Raw genomic sequence first — 18738 nt, 5'->3', positions numbered from 1 at the left:
AGAATGGTTAATGTGAGTAGGGTTAGCTTACAAATGTGGTGCATATTTCAAATTAAATGCATACATTATAGATTTATAGGGGCGACTAATAGCCGAATGGTTTAGTCGCCCTACCCACGTGCTAGTGGTTACAGGTTCAAATCCTGGTCAAGCCAGGCCCTTTGTGAGGCCTCTTGGTGCTTGCAGCAATAGGGCCATCGTTCATCATAGATGGACAGTCAAATAAATGAGGTACAGCATATGGACCTTCAGCCAATTCGATGGACAATGACAGTGTTAAGGATAGCAGCAGATTCACAGTCAAAGGAAATAGTGGAATCGCAAAGCATCAATATCTTAAATTTACTCAATGTTCGCATTGATGAACAGATTGTGAATAAAATTATACGACATAATAAAAAAAATATATAGATTTATGGATAAATCTCCATAAAAACAATAATTTTCACAATAATAAAATAATTTATTGAATTTTTGAAAAAGAAAATATTCAATTAATTATCATTATAAAATCAATAAAATGTAGCCAATATTTAACTAAAATAATAGTATTTCTTATAGGTTTATCGAGGTTCCTTTTTATTTAATAAATCTATAGAATTATATGTTTCCCTTTTATAGAGGATTATGAATAGTTGGTCCATCCCGAGATTTCGCTCCAGGGAAATCCCAGGAAGCGTCCATTAGCTGATTTTTTGTATAATCCCGACGCACGGGGTTTACATTTATATTCCGGGATTACGAATATTAACAATGAGATTTTTTGAAAATCAACCATTTCCTCTTTAGCAAATGCAATAATTTCATCTTATAAACATATGGAAGATGTAAAACTCGACAAAATATTATCAATGCAATACGTACTATGAAACGTATATTCTAAATTTGGTTATAAAACTTAGATCAATAGAATTAGAACGTATTTTTGGATAATTACTATTTAATAATTAAATATCATCTAAATATCAAAATTTTAATATTAAATTAAAATTTCCGGAAATTCTCGGGATTTTAAGAAGTTTCGATCCAAATTCCCGGGATTGAAAAAGCAATCAATAGTAATAAAGGTCATTAACTGAAATTTGTAAAAGTAATTAATGACTAAGTGAGTTATTTGTCTTTTTAAATATCTCCAACATTAAAGAGGTATAGTGCATATTTTGTTGAATTAAATAAATTTTGAAACATTTTATAGACTAATCAAGATTCCTTTTCATTGAGTAAATATAGAAAAACATAATAGCTCTGTATATATAGTACATTAAGTTCATTTATTGAAGTTAAGAAAAATAATTGTAACATTAAGTAAGTTGATTGCATCTTAACTTTTACTGGTATAAATATAAAATCAATGAAAACTAAATTATTTTTTGTTGTACAAGGTGATGAAGGTCTTTAATTAATGTTCTTTAAAACAATATAAAATAATGAGATTAAGTAAGTTGATTGTAAGTTGAAATATCTCCAGCGTCAAAGCACAACAACAAAAAGTGGAGTGAACGCTCTTAATCAATTTGCTGCTTACTGGAGTGCAAAATTAATAAAGTTGTTGGTAATAAAGTTGCCGGGATTAATAAAAGTTCAAAGAGCGTAGTAATAAAATTCATCATCGAGGGATGGTCGCCTGAACCAAGCTGTTGGCAAGTTGATTCCATCCTCTGGTTGCGCTAATACCGGATGAAGCTGTGTCGTTTCGGAGATTTGATGCAAAAGGGTCTTTGGTGCACACGACGAGTTTAGTTGGTTCCATTATCGAAATGCAGACTGCGCACACGGAAATCTAACAATTACTTCGGACAATGGATTAAATTGATCCTAGGGAATAGCGCTTGCTCGGCAGAATCGTTACTAACCAAAAAAATATCGCTCCAACAAACACAAGCTAATACTTTAATAATAACATTGACCGAGCCGTTTATGAACGCTCCACTAAATCCCTGTGCACACTAATATATTTACACGCTTAATTTATCGCAAATACCAATGATACATACGTACGTATGCATGATAACGTTCCAGACGTAATCCGCACGAAAGTTATAATTCCAATGAGCATCTAAATATATGCATGATCAAATCCTTGCTATATGGGATTGAGGATAATCGTTAATACTGGATTCCAACTGAATACTATTACTACTATATATTTTTTGCACGTCACTGCCTAATTCTCTAAAATATCTTAAAATAATCTATAATATATTTTACTCTATTAAGAGCCAGAGACACAAAAAAATTAATTTTTAAAATGTATTTATAATAATAAAAATTGATATGCATAAAGAAATCAATTTATAGTTGTAAAGAATTTCCTGACGAGAAGACGTTAATTCCTCTTTCTTGGACGTATACGAGAAAATTAAGATACAATTAAAAAAGGTGGTATAATGATCGTACCACATGCCGCTAGGCATGTTCAAAAGGTGAAACATTAAAGAGTTAAAAGGCAAAATAGAAAGCTTTAAAAGCCCTTTGAAGCAGTTAATATTGTTTGTTTTCTTATTATTGTGAATGAAAACAGAAATTATGATACTCTTATTATTTGATCAATTTATTGAATTTCAGTCGTATAATATAAATTTCTTTAATAGTCAACTGCTTCAAAGGGCTATTGAATGATACTCTGATTGTATTATGTGTTTGTATTGCTAAAGAAAACACTATAATATTGAATAATGTCATGAACTACAGTATGTAACAGTTAATACAGCTTCAAACGTGGTTTGCCAAACAAATTTCGGTTACCAAACAAAAAATTCAAAGCTAAAAAACACCATTTAGTATTCCATTTCATCATCGTGATGTAGATTACAATTGGTAGTTTATCAATTCTTATTGAAAAATATATAAATATTGACGAGATTGTTAATTTTTTTATATGTCTCCTCTATTTTGCATGTCTCTATTAAGTTACTCAGCTTTCTCCGAACAGAGAAAGTGAAGATACATTTTTGTGTATGTATTATGCATTGATTATATTTTTCTTTACAATAAATATGATAGGATTACAATATTGTTACTTATTTACATCGTTCTAGTATACAACTTTACTATATAAATTATTAACATGTAAGTTTAAATATGAAATCTTTAGAGCTTCGAAAACGGACTTTCGAACTGAATTTATTAAAAAATTATATTCCACAAATGAGATTATTACAATCAAAATAGTTGTATAAATATTTGTATCTTCAATATCATGAATATACCATTTCATCAATCTCTACAAAAATTCTAACCATCAACTGAATACTAAAACAAAATCATATTGTATATATATTTCTATACAATATAGAAAATTGCTTATTGATATTACCACTTTGATAAAGTATAGTCATCAGTAAAAATCGAGTAACCTCAATTACTTATCATCATGATTGCATCATCATAAATCTACTATATAATAAACTAGTTTTTATATAATAAAATAAATAGTTATACTTCTTAGGATTATATACATTGTTCATTGACTAAATTGTAAATTATAAAAATAATTGAAAAAACTTCTATAAAATTAAAGTTAAGTGGAAACTAAATTTAATTACAAATCTATTACATAAAATAAATCAGATGTTAGTTTACAATTATCATGATTAAATCATTATAAAGCTCATAAAATTGCTATTAATAATATTTCATTGATAAAAATATATATAGTTATAATTTTATAATTGTTTATTATGCCATGGAATATATTTATATAAAAATAACAAAATTGATCCAAAAATTGTAAATAAATAGAGAAAATGCACTCAAATACAATAGAGTAGATAATAAAAATGAAATATATTAATTGGTTGATAATAAAATTATATAATATAAAATAAATTAACTTTTATAGCATCATAAATCTATTTGAATCTTTATTGGCCTCAGTTGAATTGCGGCAAGAATACATAATAGGAAACCGTGGACTAATTAAATTAATTATTATACATAGGTTGCTTGACAATTAATTATTAGTTTAAAACGCCACGTAAGACGGCGCAACCTTAGTATATACAAAGTTTTAGTAAAGGTTAGAACTATGTCATTAGTGTCATTCAATTAATCCCGAGTGACAAAGATTACAGGTCACCCACGCAGAAACCCGAAGCAACCTTGTATTAGAAAATAACAATAAATGTGATATAAGCAAATTGTTACATAAGATTCTAAATTATTTTAATCGACTTACCAAAGTTAAAGCTATTATGGAAGGATCACTTGAACATTAACTCAAATATGGAAATTCAAGTAATATCGACTGCATTGTACGTTGTTTTATATGTTAATGTACGTTGTTTTATACGTGTAATATCAAATATAAAACAATCTCAAGTATATTTTTTAGTTAGAATTTAAGTAAATTATGATTAACTACAAAATTAAATTTTGACCACTGATGTTTAAAAGTTATTTGAAAAATTTATTTTTAATTTTAAAATAGATATTAAGATTATAAATACAAAAATATTATGTTTTTAACAGTTTTCAACTATAAAATGAATTCAATTTGGATACAAATATTAATCATTACTTATTAGAACATATTTCAAAAATTGAAAACTTCCTAGAAGATATTGATTCATGTGACTGGATTAATAATCCATTTTATAATTGGATTAGTGAGGGATTGATGAAGAAAAGTATTAATACTTAATATTTCAATACATTTTTCATCATAAATTAAATACAAGCAAGAAAAACAACAAATTCATATAGAATTTAGTTTGCCATAACTCACTTATGTTTTAACAAAAATAAATTGAAGAAATAAATTCAGCTTAATTTTTTAAATTTTTAATAAAAATGTATGTAATATTTATCAATAAATAAATAATTAAAAATAAAAATTGAAATAATCATGTTTTTCATTTTCTTTATAATTTTTTAATATTACCTTTTCTTGCGATGGTCACTATTCTAGCTGTATTTTTTAATGCGGGTTTATGAATATTTTCGTCTTTGTTAAATATTGATCATTACTTATTACAAACTCTTCTTAGAAGATATTGATTCATGTGACTAAATTAATAATCCATTTTAGAATTGGATTAGTGAGGGATTAATGACGAAAAGTATTGATATTGAATGTTTCAATAAATTTTACAACATAAATTAAATACAAACAGGAAAAACAACAACAAATTCATATGGAATTTAGTTATAAGAAAATAAATGCAGCTTAATTTTTTAAATTTGTAATAAAAATGTATGTAATATTTATTAATAAATACATAATTAATGTTATTTAACTATTATTAATTTTAATCAATAAAAATGAAAATTGAAATAATGATTTTACCTTCTCTAATAATGTATTACTAATCAATATATTCATCTTTGTCAATTTTTTATTTTATTGAACAAAGTGAAATGTGAAATGACAAATTTATATAACAGCAATAAAATAAAAATTATGGAAAATGAAAGAGTGGCGAATTGCGTTTGCGGTTCAACAAACCTAAGCAGACAATGCAATTTGTTTTGGGGTTGAAAATTTGGTCTAGTTTGTATTATGGGCACGTTGGAGTGCTGATGAGTTCCATTAAGGTTGGCGGCGGTGGTGGTGGCGCAATGCTAATTTATTTATAGTGAATTTGGTGTCGGTGGCGCGTAATTAACTAATTAGAGAAGTGGAGAAACAGGAAGTGCAAATGTCTCGATGGGCAGCTTCGGATTCAGATCCTTCTCATCCACGCATCCGCATATCCAAACGGAACAACATACACATTTTCACTCCATTAATTATACCCAAAGTATCAACACTAAGCAGCGAAATAATTAATTATTGTGGGCCTAAATTATAATCTATTTGTTGTTATCCGTGGCTGGATGGACGCGCGCTAATGGATTCACAACTTTAATCACATATTGTTTACCAACTTTGCCAACCAGAAATTCTATTAAACACATTGAAACAAGCAGAATTGTTCCATTTCATTTAATAACGGAATTACGAAACTATTTATAATGCTCTTGTTACGGTATTATAATGAAAGATGAAATATCCTGTAATATGCAAAAAACAAATCAGTTTTAAATTACAGTCATGAATCTACTTTCCAATTCATAAAGTAGTATTTATATTATAAATAAAACATAAATTAATAATTTACCTTCAATTTAGTAGTAGATTTTGCAGAAAATGGATTGACCAACGTATCTGAAAATAGAAAAAATGAAAAAATATTAATAATTAAAATAAATAATTAACAAACAAAATAACATTCAAATTCTTCAAAATTGACGATTTATTTTAGTAAATCGTTAGTAATTGAAGATTTTGCAACTAAAAATTAATATTTTAAGAGTTAATAATAATAATTTACATACTTAACAAAATGATTGAAACAAAGTTGACAAAACTTTCAACTAAAAATTGAATTTACATGAAATATTAAACTACTACTAGAATAAAAAAATGAAGAGTTTAAACAAAAAATATTTAAATCAGGAAAATTGTTTTTTTTTTTAAATATTCTAATTATAATTTATTTACATCAAAGAATAATGTTGTAAGAGGCTAAAGTCCACACCGACATACAAAAAAAAATAAATATTAAATTGTAATCATCAAATATTGAATATATTACAACTAAACATATTACTAATATTTTAAGAAAAATACCTATTTTAATTCAAGTAAAATTTCATTATTTACAGAATTGTTCCATTTTAAACTTAGCAAATATAAACTTATTTATTTATGCAATATACTTTACATTGCTTAAAATGGTTATAAATAGTAATATTTCTCATAATATAAGAATTATAATTACTCATAATTGCAAGCCTTGATATTTCTTTACATGTTAGCTGTAAAAACTCCCACTGTATACGTTTATGCATAATCAAAACAGTCATTAAGCAAGAGAATCATTAATTAATCGAGATATTATGGAAATATAACGTGAATACATTACAGTAATGATCGCATCTCTCAACAACAACCACGCAAAAAGTAATAGCAATAGGAAATTTTCAAATTTATAAAAAGGATTACATAAATAAACAGCAAATCGAGCGTAAAAAAACTACTTTTGCTATATGCGGAGAATAAAATAATGAAAATAGAAACTAAAACGCCGATGAAAGTTTTACCCGGAAAAATACTTTAGCATTCTAGCCCTGCTATATGGATATTCCTTCTATTTTTTCTTGTCGGGTTATTTTCGCTCTTTCTTTCTTCTTTATGTTTTTTTTTTCGTCTTCTGTACATATTTCGCCTTTATTTTATTTTTGTTTTCTTGTTGGGGTTGCATTAGTAAGTTAGGATGAGACAGGAAAAAGTTTGCGGTTTCCAGGGAAGTTGTATGCTCTCGTTCGGTGCAGTGCTTAGAGCAGTTGCGAACTCGGGAATTTAAAGTTTTCTAGTCGACCCGACGGAAACTGAATTCACAAATAGCTATCAATTTGGTCGGAGCCCCCCCTTCTGCACCAACATATACACAAATACATATATATGTACACACATAAACGCAAAACCATATATGAGTATGTATGTGTTTGTGCGATGCTTCGTACATGCTTTACACGGAAATATTTCATGACGAAATGAAAATTTATTGCGCTCGAAAAGAAACAGACGAAATGTTTAGGACTATATTAAAACCGGGGAAACTTGTATAATTTAAATAAATCTCTTATATAATTTATGTCGGGTAAACTTCGCGTGTCGGATTTGAGGGTTCGCAAGATTTAGAAACTTTTATTGCGGTTAAGCTTATAAGTTAAATATTTTGGAACTCATCAAAAGACTTCCGCATAATCAATTTAGTTTATTACAATAGTAATGAAATATTTATATTTCTTTTTATGTATACATTTTCAAAATTTAAATAAACTTTTAATATTGTTTTCTTATATAATTTTGCAAATAAAATAATTCTGTGAGCTCTTCGGAGTTTTAAAGATCAAAGATAATTTATATATTTATTAATAAACTGTAATTAATCGCTTTCAGTATAAATACATATAAATATATAAATATGTCCTCTCTAATAATCTCTTCTTTCATTGAAGAAAAAAAATCAATTATTTATTTCATATATGTTAATTTATAACTATAATTACATAAATAAACTGATACAATAATTGTTTCTTAGATTGTGAAATTAATTTAACATACATTTAAAAAAAATGCAAGAAAATTTGGAAATGTTTAATAAAATTAACTTTCACAATAAGACTATTGACTTCTCAAAGAGATGAGATGCAATAAAGGGTCCATTTATTTAACGAACGCAATTTTCTCGCTGGAGATTGCCCATCGAAGTAAATATTTGTCTACAAAAAAAAAACAAAGATGCGTATATGTATGTATGTGATAAATACGCGAAACCTTAGAGGCTATTTTCTCGCCCTATTTTGATTGCCCTGCCTATTTTCTTTATGTGATCATAAAAGTGAGGGCGGACGTTGTGTTATTGGATTACTTTTCGGATTATATGTTCGGCAAATGAAGCCGTAAAAGATTTGCTTGGCACACGAGCACACGCGACGCTTCACTTTTATCGTCTGGCTCTTCATTTCACACGACACCCCTGTCCTATTCTACTCTCCTCTGCTCACCATTCCTTTTTTTATTGCAAATAATGAATTGGTTTCATATTTCACAAATTTTTTTTCGGTATATATATATAACAATCAACAGAATCACTATGCTTTATAACCCTATCATAATTAACCGCTGTTTCAAGTTTATCATATCTGTTATGAAATAAATAACAATTGATATTTTTTTAATTTTAATATTTTTTAATGAATTATGTTCTGATCATACATAATTATATATGCGATATAGATGTGTAATAATTATTATAACAATTTACATATAACAAAATCTCGATTTATTAGATATTGCAAATACAATGAACAAAATGAATGAAACGTAAAAAAGATGTGTAGAAAATTCCGTCTCGCCTCTACAAATAATTTTCCAAGTATAATTCAGAAAATTATTTGGAAATTCATATTTAGACAAGTAAATGTGTATTAGGCAAGTGTTTATTTGAATACGGTGCTAATATTTTAACAAGTAAATATACATGACACTACACGTCACAAGTTATTACTTTAGGAATTGTATTGCTATTATATAAGTTTTGTAATTTAGTATATACATATTGACCTAAGTTAATAATTTAAAAAAACATAAACACCCTTTGCGACATTGTCCTAAATTTTATTACTTTCTTATTAAGATACTTCAAGATTGGATGCAAATATTTATTAATATTGGGTGAAGTAAAAAGTTCTGAGATTTATTTCGTTAGATGGCTTTACTGAGCCATATCTCACAATGTATACGTTGCATCTTATCATTCTATACTGCGAATTAAAGGCGACATAACTCTTTAAAAAATGTCTTTGTCAGGAACTGAAGATTATCTAGAAAACCATTTACATAAGGCTGATATCAAGAAGAAGGTCGATGTTTGGGACAAAACGCTCAGAACTTTTTACTTCAAAATATATACTGAATATGAGGAAATTAACAGATTTTGTGTGAAATTTCAGTAGATTTTCAAATATATATACAAGATAACTATGGTAATAATTAAATTAAAAATTGTCGTAACAATTGAAATATTTTTTGAATCTTTGCAATATTTATATACGTTGCAAATAATGATCTTTCATGTTCTAATTATAATTTATAAACTTATTTTAGTCGTATTTTTGTTGTATTATGTTCACGACAAACAACAATTAGCGAAATAATATAAATATTTTTTTTATTGAGAGTGCAATAAAAGTGGTGTGCAATTGCGGTTGTTTGGTTCTGAATGGCGGTAGTAAACCGACGCCGGTCGTCGGGGCGCCGTTGAACGCCCGTTAAGATAATGGTTAATTAATGCGGCATTATTTGCGGAAAATGGGTGCGCCTTGAAACGGCTCCCAACCTACAAACCCCCGCTGAAACACTCATCGCTCGTAACCATAATTTGATAACATTTCTTCTGATCCCTCAGGAGTACAGAACTAATAAAAATGTATGTTTAAAAAAATGGAGATACGGAAAAATGAACGCGGTGAGTGCTCTGGTAAGTATAAAAAAATGTTTAATTACGTACCAAGTATGTTAAACTGTTGCTAATATTTTCAAAGTTTTGCTAATAGGTTTAAGAACTTATTGTTACTTTACAATTAATTAGACACACTAATTATTATAATCCGAAAATACTGAAACTTAACTTTTGTCAATCTGATTAAAACGTAATTATAAAAATTTTTCAATTTTTTTGTCAATTTTCATTTAAAGTTATTTACGTTAACTCGGTAAAAGCACCGACTTTATATTTGGCGCCATTTTTCAAAGTTTCATATGTGTCTTCTGTAAATCTTCCGATTAGTAAATATGAAATGCTTCACAAAATAACAACGCTTTATTATTGATAAAACTAAATTTAATGTTTAGTCAAAATCCAAATTAATCTTATAATTTAGGACTTAATTTTAAGATTAAATAAAAAAAACATGATGAAACTGGACGAAAAGTCACTCGTGAATCCTTATAGTGGGTATTCATAAGAAAACATTGCATAACAAGAATTATAAGTTTCAAACACCTTACATCGAATTTTCGCGAAAAATGCATTTCCAAAGAACCCAACGTACTATATCATTTGTACTTTATAACAAACTGAAAATATCCTATATAATTGTAATGCTTTTGCATGTTTATCACTTCGCAATTTCCAAAATCCATCACCATTTCGCATTAATTTCGACGTAATTATGTATTACCTACTAAAATGCTCCAACTGCGAAATGACATATTATCATTATCATCTCCCAATAGAATTGGAAAATAATTTATGTGATCGAATTCTATATGATTTGTAAATAACGGAAATCAATACTTTTGAGTTGAAAATTAAATGTTGTTAAACAATTAGAAAACTAAGCTATATAACTTTTGTATAAGAGCAGAAGGACTGCTTATTTCAACATTAAATTTTATTTTGTATGTAAATTATAAATTCTTTATTATTCAATTAATATTTCATATTAAATTATTGGTATATAAGAATGGTAGCTTTATCTCTTCTAAACTGCAGATTCTTCATTAAGTTCAGTAAAATATTACTATAATAATGCTGTTAATATTAATTTTCTTTATATTTTTTTATTATTATATGTTTACTTCAACAACTATCATAATATTTATTTATAATCATGTCACAAACAATATTTTTAATCTAATTATGTATATGTGCAAGAAGTAGAAGCAGATTAGGAGTTAGAGAAGACGCATAAAAATGAACGAGCGAAGTTGCGCGCGGATGAAAATAAAAGACGAGAGACAAGTTTCACTCGGATTAAATATAATTAACTTACAGTTACTTAACGTGACTAAGGTGTAAATGTATAACTACTAATGCACTTTTGACTTAACGCATCTAATATACACAATTTTCACTGCAAACATATCCTAACTAATGTTTACTTACTCGCATATAAATGCATTTTCTGTACATTTTTTTATTAGGAAAATAAATAATACACAGACTGTATTGCTATTAGCTTACATCGATTGTGAAGCATTGTCGGAATACCAATGAGATTGAATCGATACTAGTATAGAGAAACGGAATTGAATTGCATTTATACTCTAGTTTTTGTTCTTATTTCAAATTTAAATTTGGAGCGAGAAATATTTTATTTTGTAGAATTGATATGCAAATCACGAAAGAATTAAACTGAGTGTTTGATAAAAATTGTTTTGAAGTATATTAATGTTATTGGTTTGAATACAAATCGTAAGTCGTATAAATTGCAAGTAATTTTGTGATGATCATTAATGGTTTAATGATTTAGGAAAGAAATAATATATAAATTATGATATATAGATATTGTAATGCATGGAGCGTGTTCGAACTTTTTGGAGAAGTTTTTTTAATGCCACGAAGCGTTTATCTTGTGTGCGAGGCTCTCTGGGGATGGTACAGTACCAGGGGAAGGATGGAGGGTGAGATATTAGCTGCCAGAGACGGTAAAGTCCCTCTTGATCCTTACTATAGAGATGTCTCTGGGTGTCTGCGACACCTCTCCAAAGGCGTCATGGCAAACGCATTGTCCTTACGAATTTACGACTTCTACTTACAACCCAATCAACACCAAAGAAACGTCGACTATGTGAAAAATGTTCCAGACCCCCGAACTCAACAAGAAGTATAAAAACTACCCCCGTCCAGACGGCGGGGAAGAAGCATAGAGAGAAGAAAATAATAATCATAAATAATAATAATAATAAGAAAGCATTCCGTCGTTAAATTTCGGGCGTGAAATTCGATAAGGAATTGAATCAGAGCAACAAAAACGACTTGCGAAAGTTTAGGTGATTTTTCGCCTGCTGTCAGAAATACACTAGTTATATATATTTTTTTTTTCTCTCTCTCTCTCTCTCTCTTTATCCCGCTGAACCTCTTGTTGGAACTCCAATCAACGTGAGAACACTGTGTGAGGGGTTTATCTAGAGATAAGAGGGCGACGTTTTGTGCTGGCTGCCACCCCCAGAGAGACGAGGGTGGGTGGAGAAGTGCACTCACACCGGTCACAACCACTTACACTCACAACCTCCCCCATGCCAGACGGCTTCTCTGAACGACATTAACTATTTAGCCGACTTCAGATGAATCCATTCGTCAAACATCAAATATTAAAATACACACGAACAATAGAAATGACTTAATAATCAGTCGACTCTTTCTTTATTCGATCGGACAAAATAAAAATAGATGGCCTTTATTTCTGATACATATATATAACAAATATAAATTGATCTTGTCTTTACCTGTCTATAAGATACATTACAAAGTAAATTTTTAAGTACATTTCATATTTAATATTATTATCTACCAAGTGTAGGAATTATGTCACTTTTTATTTTATTTATTCCAGTATAGAACTTAATGTGAGTCTCATCTATGACTTACTAAAATAAATATTATTTGTTATTATCAAAAAAAAGCATTACTATTTCGTATATCAGCATTTTGTCAATTTTTATTTGGCATTGGAATTTTTAATAATTTACTACAATATTCTTAATAGTAATGATTTTTCATATGCTTACATAATACATAAATAAAAATGTTCATAATTTAGTCACGAGAATATAGAAATTAAAAAAATTAGCCTAATATTTGGTTTTACCGTTTTGAGGCTATAATAATAATCATGTAATATTTATCTAAGTTGGTATTGAAATGTCTAAACTGACATAAAAATAAGGTATTGTTATAATAAAAAATAAGTCTAATGAATAGTAGGATTTTTTTAGTATCAAATTATATAAGTCCAAACAATAATTTGAAATATAATATATCCAATTATCTATCTAAAACTGAGCTATTTCATCATATTTTTTCTTCTTCTAAATATTATTAGTTGCTATTCAGTTAAAGCATCGAAACTTAAATAGTTAAAACACATATAGGCTCAAACCTGATAAAACCAAAGTAAAATATGTAACAGTTTCCTCTATTCTTCCATTCCTTTTATTGCTACACTTTTCTTTTCTGTTCGTTTGAGGAACGAAGGGTTCAGATGAATTGTGTGAGAGAGGCCATGTATCGAAGTTTCTGTCCGGTTATGAGATTTCCAAAGGAAAAATGCGAAACGGCAGCAGATCGCGGCTCGCATTTTAATCGCGCGATTTCTTCCCTTCTTTTTATGCTTTTCGATTTATTTTTATTTTTTCCCGATAGCGTTGCCTCAGCACGCGGCAAATGGTAAAAATATGTATAGGAAACGCAACCACAAGCAAATGATAACAGGCTTTTGATGACACGAAAATTAGATCGATGCAAGAGGGGAGAAATTCTGGTATCGGTTAGAAACGTTACATAAAAATCTGTTTTTAATATTACGAAGAAAAGCAAATTTATGAAAATTGGCAGAAAGGAATATTTCGTAGACCAATTGGCGGTTTATATAGAAATAATAAATAGTTTAAAGATATAAAAAATTGAAAATAATAAGAATATAATTGTTTTTCTTTGTTACTAATTTCTTGCTGTTATTTAGGAATGCAGTAGAGTTATTTCTACATAATGTCTAATGCATCAGTGAGGAGACCAAAGTCTGCGAAATTCTGAATAGGCGGCGGTTTTAAGTGTCTGCAAAACCGGAGTCGTGCATCAACTGCCCGCAAAACACGTTGGTTACAGCGGAAAATGCTCTTGACCTAGGTGTACACAACAGCACCAAACATGCGTCTAACTATTCCAGAGAGTTACATCATTATTAAGCACTTGGATATGCACAAGTTGTTAACTACGATGTATTTATTGTTTACAAGAAGTGCAAGGGAAGCAATTTATTTTCGTTCTTGTTAAGTGTTACAGATGTATTATTAATAAAAATAATAGTTATGGTCTCCACTTATATGTATTTAACGTAATATTAGCATATTTACATTAAGGTTTTTTTTTAAATTTATAAATATTTTTAATTGTTTGTCGATATTTTAGATTGTATTACGTACTGATATTTATTCAATAAATTTATAATACTTTTAAATATTTAAAAATAAAGAATGTGATGATATATATTGAAGAAGACTCAGTCTTAATAATATAAATAATTTACCTTAATTTTGTTTAGTCAATTTAATTTAATTATAAAAACGATATTACGTAATATTTGTATTAATCGATACATATATTAATGTAGGTTATATTTTGTAAATATACAGTGAGAAAGGTGAATTAAAACTGTAACATTGATTTTCTTTTTATGTATCTTCGGTTATTTTTTGTTGTAAAATGTGAATTATGTGATGTAATTAAGTTGTCACAAACACCCTGTATCTTCCCAACATGACCCAACAACAAGTAATAACAATGTTATATGTCCCTCTGGCCATGGCGCTTGGCGGTATTATATATCATCGTTTATTAGACTCGCATGTTTAAGCATCGATTCCATGCGCTCATATAACATGCCCATTCATCATGCAAAAGGAGCGGGCATTATGTAACGCCGAATCCCGGTTGGAACGAACACGGGACCCTCGACCTTCAACGTCTACTCTCCATCCACAAACCACCCCCCGACTAGTTTTAAAACCGACCAATTTCGACCGCACAAAGGGCTCACGTCGTCGCATCGCTTTTCTCCTGTCCTGAAAAGTCCATCCCTTCGCGCCGACGCGTAATTAGTTTCGCAAGTAAACAAAAACTTGTAGTTCGAAGCGCACAAAAAAAAGTTTTTTTCTCCGGCGAAATCCCCGACGGTGCAGACGCAGAAATTAAATTTAACTTTTGTCGAACGCTGTTTGGGTTTCGGTCGGAGAGGATATAAATCAAACAATGCTCACACACACACAAAACAAAAATGTAATGCTGGACGATTTAATTTCGTTAAGTACAGCCGAAAATACATTCAGACCTCTTATCCGGAGAATTATACCTAATGGCATCACTTAGTACTCATGCTCCGTCTTCAGACTGTTAGAAAATACAAAGGTTTCGTCGGTTTGGGAGGATGCGTACTTTCGTGCTCTTATTGCTGGTCCCGTCGCACATAAAAGTGAGTTGTAAAGTTTGTCCTTCGTTCTGTGTCTCTCTTTCTTCTTCACTATATATATATAAATAAAGTGTATCTGTACTTAGCGACTCGTCTAAGGGTCTTTTTACGGCAAAGTAATGTCTTGTAAGTAGACTGCTCCGAAGATCGTCTGTTTGTCACAAATCCCAGATACTTTTACGACGCGATTAGCACATAAAAACATACTGTGCTTGCGCTCTCAACACCGCAAACTTTATACACATATCATGAAAAATCAAATACTTTAATCTACGATTACAACTTTAAATTACTCATAATATCTTAAAGACTCAAGATTTATTATTTTCGTAAAGGAAGCAACTTTAAAATATATTGAATAACATTTTTGAAATATTGATATGTCATTTTGAAATTTAGAGACACCAATTCAATAAAATCCACTGAACGTTTAGAGAAAGACGTCTAGCGTATTTTTGCCACGGTTTCAAAGAGTGAGATCATTAAGTTAATTGGACAAATATTATCAAGATTGTATCGAAATTAATCAATAGAAGATGATTGCGAAGATGAAAAAAGAAGTTTTAACACGACGGGGTAAGGATCATGCAATAAACACAAATAACAAAGAAATCTTCTACTTCCAGCAGGGCGTGAGGTCCTTAATGTGGTCGCCACTTCCTTTTGCTGAGAGGAAGAATTCCTTTTCTTACGTCTCTCCTCAAGAGCACACGTTTCTTTTGCTCTCTTAAAGACTCTATCACCGTTTTCTTTGATGACCAATTTTTATATAAACCCTAATTTCTCTTAAGAAATAATCCATTACGCTCAATAAAAGTAACACGTATACTCGACTCATTAATTAAACTAAAATTCTGGTCGATAAAAGTTATCAAAATATTTCCATGTATTAGACAGTAAACAGATAGTATCAATATGTTAAAAAATAATTAATTACGTAATTATTAGTTTCAATATAACTTACTTATGAAATTGCAATGATTTCCTCATATTTATAGTTAGAAAAAATAACTTTTATTATATATTTAACATTTTTGTATTTTTTTTATATTAATTAAACTTCTTGCAAAATATATAAATTGAACAAAAATTATAAAGTTTTTATTCTTATAAATCACTTCTCTAAATATTAGAAAATAATAATATTTTATAATAAGTTTATAATTTATTATAAGTTTTATAAATGAATTTTAACAAATAAATCAAAATTGAAAATGCGTGTACTATTTGTAAAATTTTAATCTGTATCTACAGTATATTTTTATGTACGTGCATTTCTGTAAAACTGGGTCATCTAAAAATATAAAACTGCTTGGAAGAAAATTTTCCAAGAGATAAGAGGAAAAAAAGAAACGTAACATCATAGAAATATGAAACCAAACAAGAAAAAAAGGAATTGAAGCAGTACTCACATATAAAAGCGTCGAGGTCATCGTTATAATAACGTTCGCATATACATAGTTTCAACACATACTGTACATGTTAAACTATGATAAAACCAATCATTTTTATATAATATAAAGAAACATAAATTTCAATATAAAAATTAAATATTAATATTAAATATTAAAGATAACAATGGTCAATAGCATTTTTTTGATTATGTATAACTTTCATAATACAAAATAAATTTATTTATTTTAAATTACTCTTCAATTAATAAAAAAGTGTATTTAATAGAAGACAAGTATAGTTTTGTATTAAATTAATAATTCATATTACAATACATACATAATTTCCTAAAGCAAATTATAAACATTTACAACTTTAATTAAATACAGTCATAATATTTCCATTTCAAGTAATAATAATAAGTCTTGTACTAATTAAACGCAATTGATGTATGCTCATTAGAGAAACACATTCTCAATTTACGTAGAATCCTTGTATAACATCGCGAGGGCTTGTTATGAATAGCACATATTAATTTACACGCGATTTTCGTTCCTAATTACATCAAACCGAACCTCGCATATGTTCTACTTGGGTTTCGAATCTGGTTATTCAATATTCTCCATCCCTCCGCCACTTTGTAGCTTCTTCTCTTTTACTCTGTACAGATTTAGTCGTTCTACAGAATAATCGTGTGTTTATTTTTATACGTTCATTTATCTTCTTTCAGGACTAAGTAAATTCGATTACGCAAGGCAATCCCCAGAGCGACGAGAAACACATCTCGTAAACAAATTAAAATGAATTAAACTAAAGCCTAAGAAGATGTTACTCTTCCCACTGCTACACTTTAATCATAAAACTTGGGATACGGTAAATAATTAAATCGTATCTCTAACGAATTCCTTAATTACAACTGGATAAGATTCTACAATATATTTGCCAGTTAAATCTAGATATAAATAGAATTAATTAGTTTAAAACAGATTCATTTACAAATGAATTTCGGTGACTAAATTCATCTTATAAAAGTATTAATATATAATATACTTTTAATAAAATTATATTTTTTTAAAGTAAACTATTGGTATAATGATTTTTTATCAATTGTTAAATTAAATTATTTGTTACTTTTGCATTATATACAAGTTACAAAAAGTGTCTATATTTAGTATTTTTGAATACAAATGGAATCAATGAAAACTATTTTTTGGTAAATTAATCCTGAATTAATTATTCAACAATTGTATTAAATTGTTACTAATTTTATGGTTAACTAATATTTTGGAAAGAAGCTATAATATTAATAGTTGGATAATGTGTGTAGCCTCTGGTGAAGATAGCTTTTAATATGATGAAAATTTTGAATGTTATGAAGCAGATGGGAATTTGAACGCACGCGAACGCATACCTACATACAACAAAGGGATGGGTGACTGTTCCGGATTCCAGAGTCTCCGGACTTTTGTGTCGCGTTCCCCTCTTTTTCGCTAGTTCCCGTATTCCGGGGGCTGCATAATTTTTCCACATCCGTCACATTCCGTCTGCGTACAGCAACAAGCACCGCTGCATGAAAGCATATAGTGAATGTTCATGACGGGAATTTCAAAAAAATAAAATAGGACAAAATAACTCTACTCGCAGCCGTACGTACTACATACATCACTCTAATTCGTGCATAATCATATTACATTTTTCAAATTTATTGATTATTACTTATGATTGTATTAAGTTTTTCATTAATCTTCATATAAAACAACAAAAAATGGAAATAAAAGTTATTATAAGTTTATTGCATAAAATATTGATAACATTTCAGAAAAC

The 18738-nt window shown here is 28.7% G+C and overlaps 1 protein-coding gene across 1 annotated transcript in view; it reads right to left on the bottom strand.

The window, feature by feature from the left end:
- Positions 1 to 18738, bottom strand: part of LOC108565850 (schwannomin-interacting protein 1 homolog) — a 118691-nt gene that overhangs the window by 44292 nt on the left and 55661 nt on the right. The window contains 1 exon segment of the mRNA XM_017925501.1: positions 6102 to 6148. Within this exon segment, the coding sequence (XP_017780990.1) occupies positions 6102 to 6148 (47 nt within the window).

The sequence above is a fragment of the Nicrophorus vespilloides genome, unplaced genomic scaffold (genome assembly GCF_001412225.1).
Source record: "Nicrophorus vespilloides isolate i.1.1-1 unplaced genomic scaffold, Nicve_v1.0, whole genome shotgun sequence".
NCBI classification, from domain to species: Eukaryota; Metazoa; Arthropoda; class Insecta; order Coleoptera; family Silphidae; genus Nicrophorus; species Nicrophorus vespilloides.
This window is presented reverse-complemented; position numbering and strand designations above follow the sequence as displayed.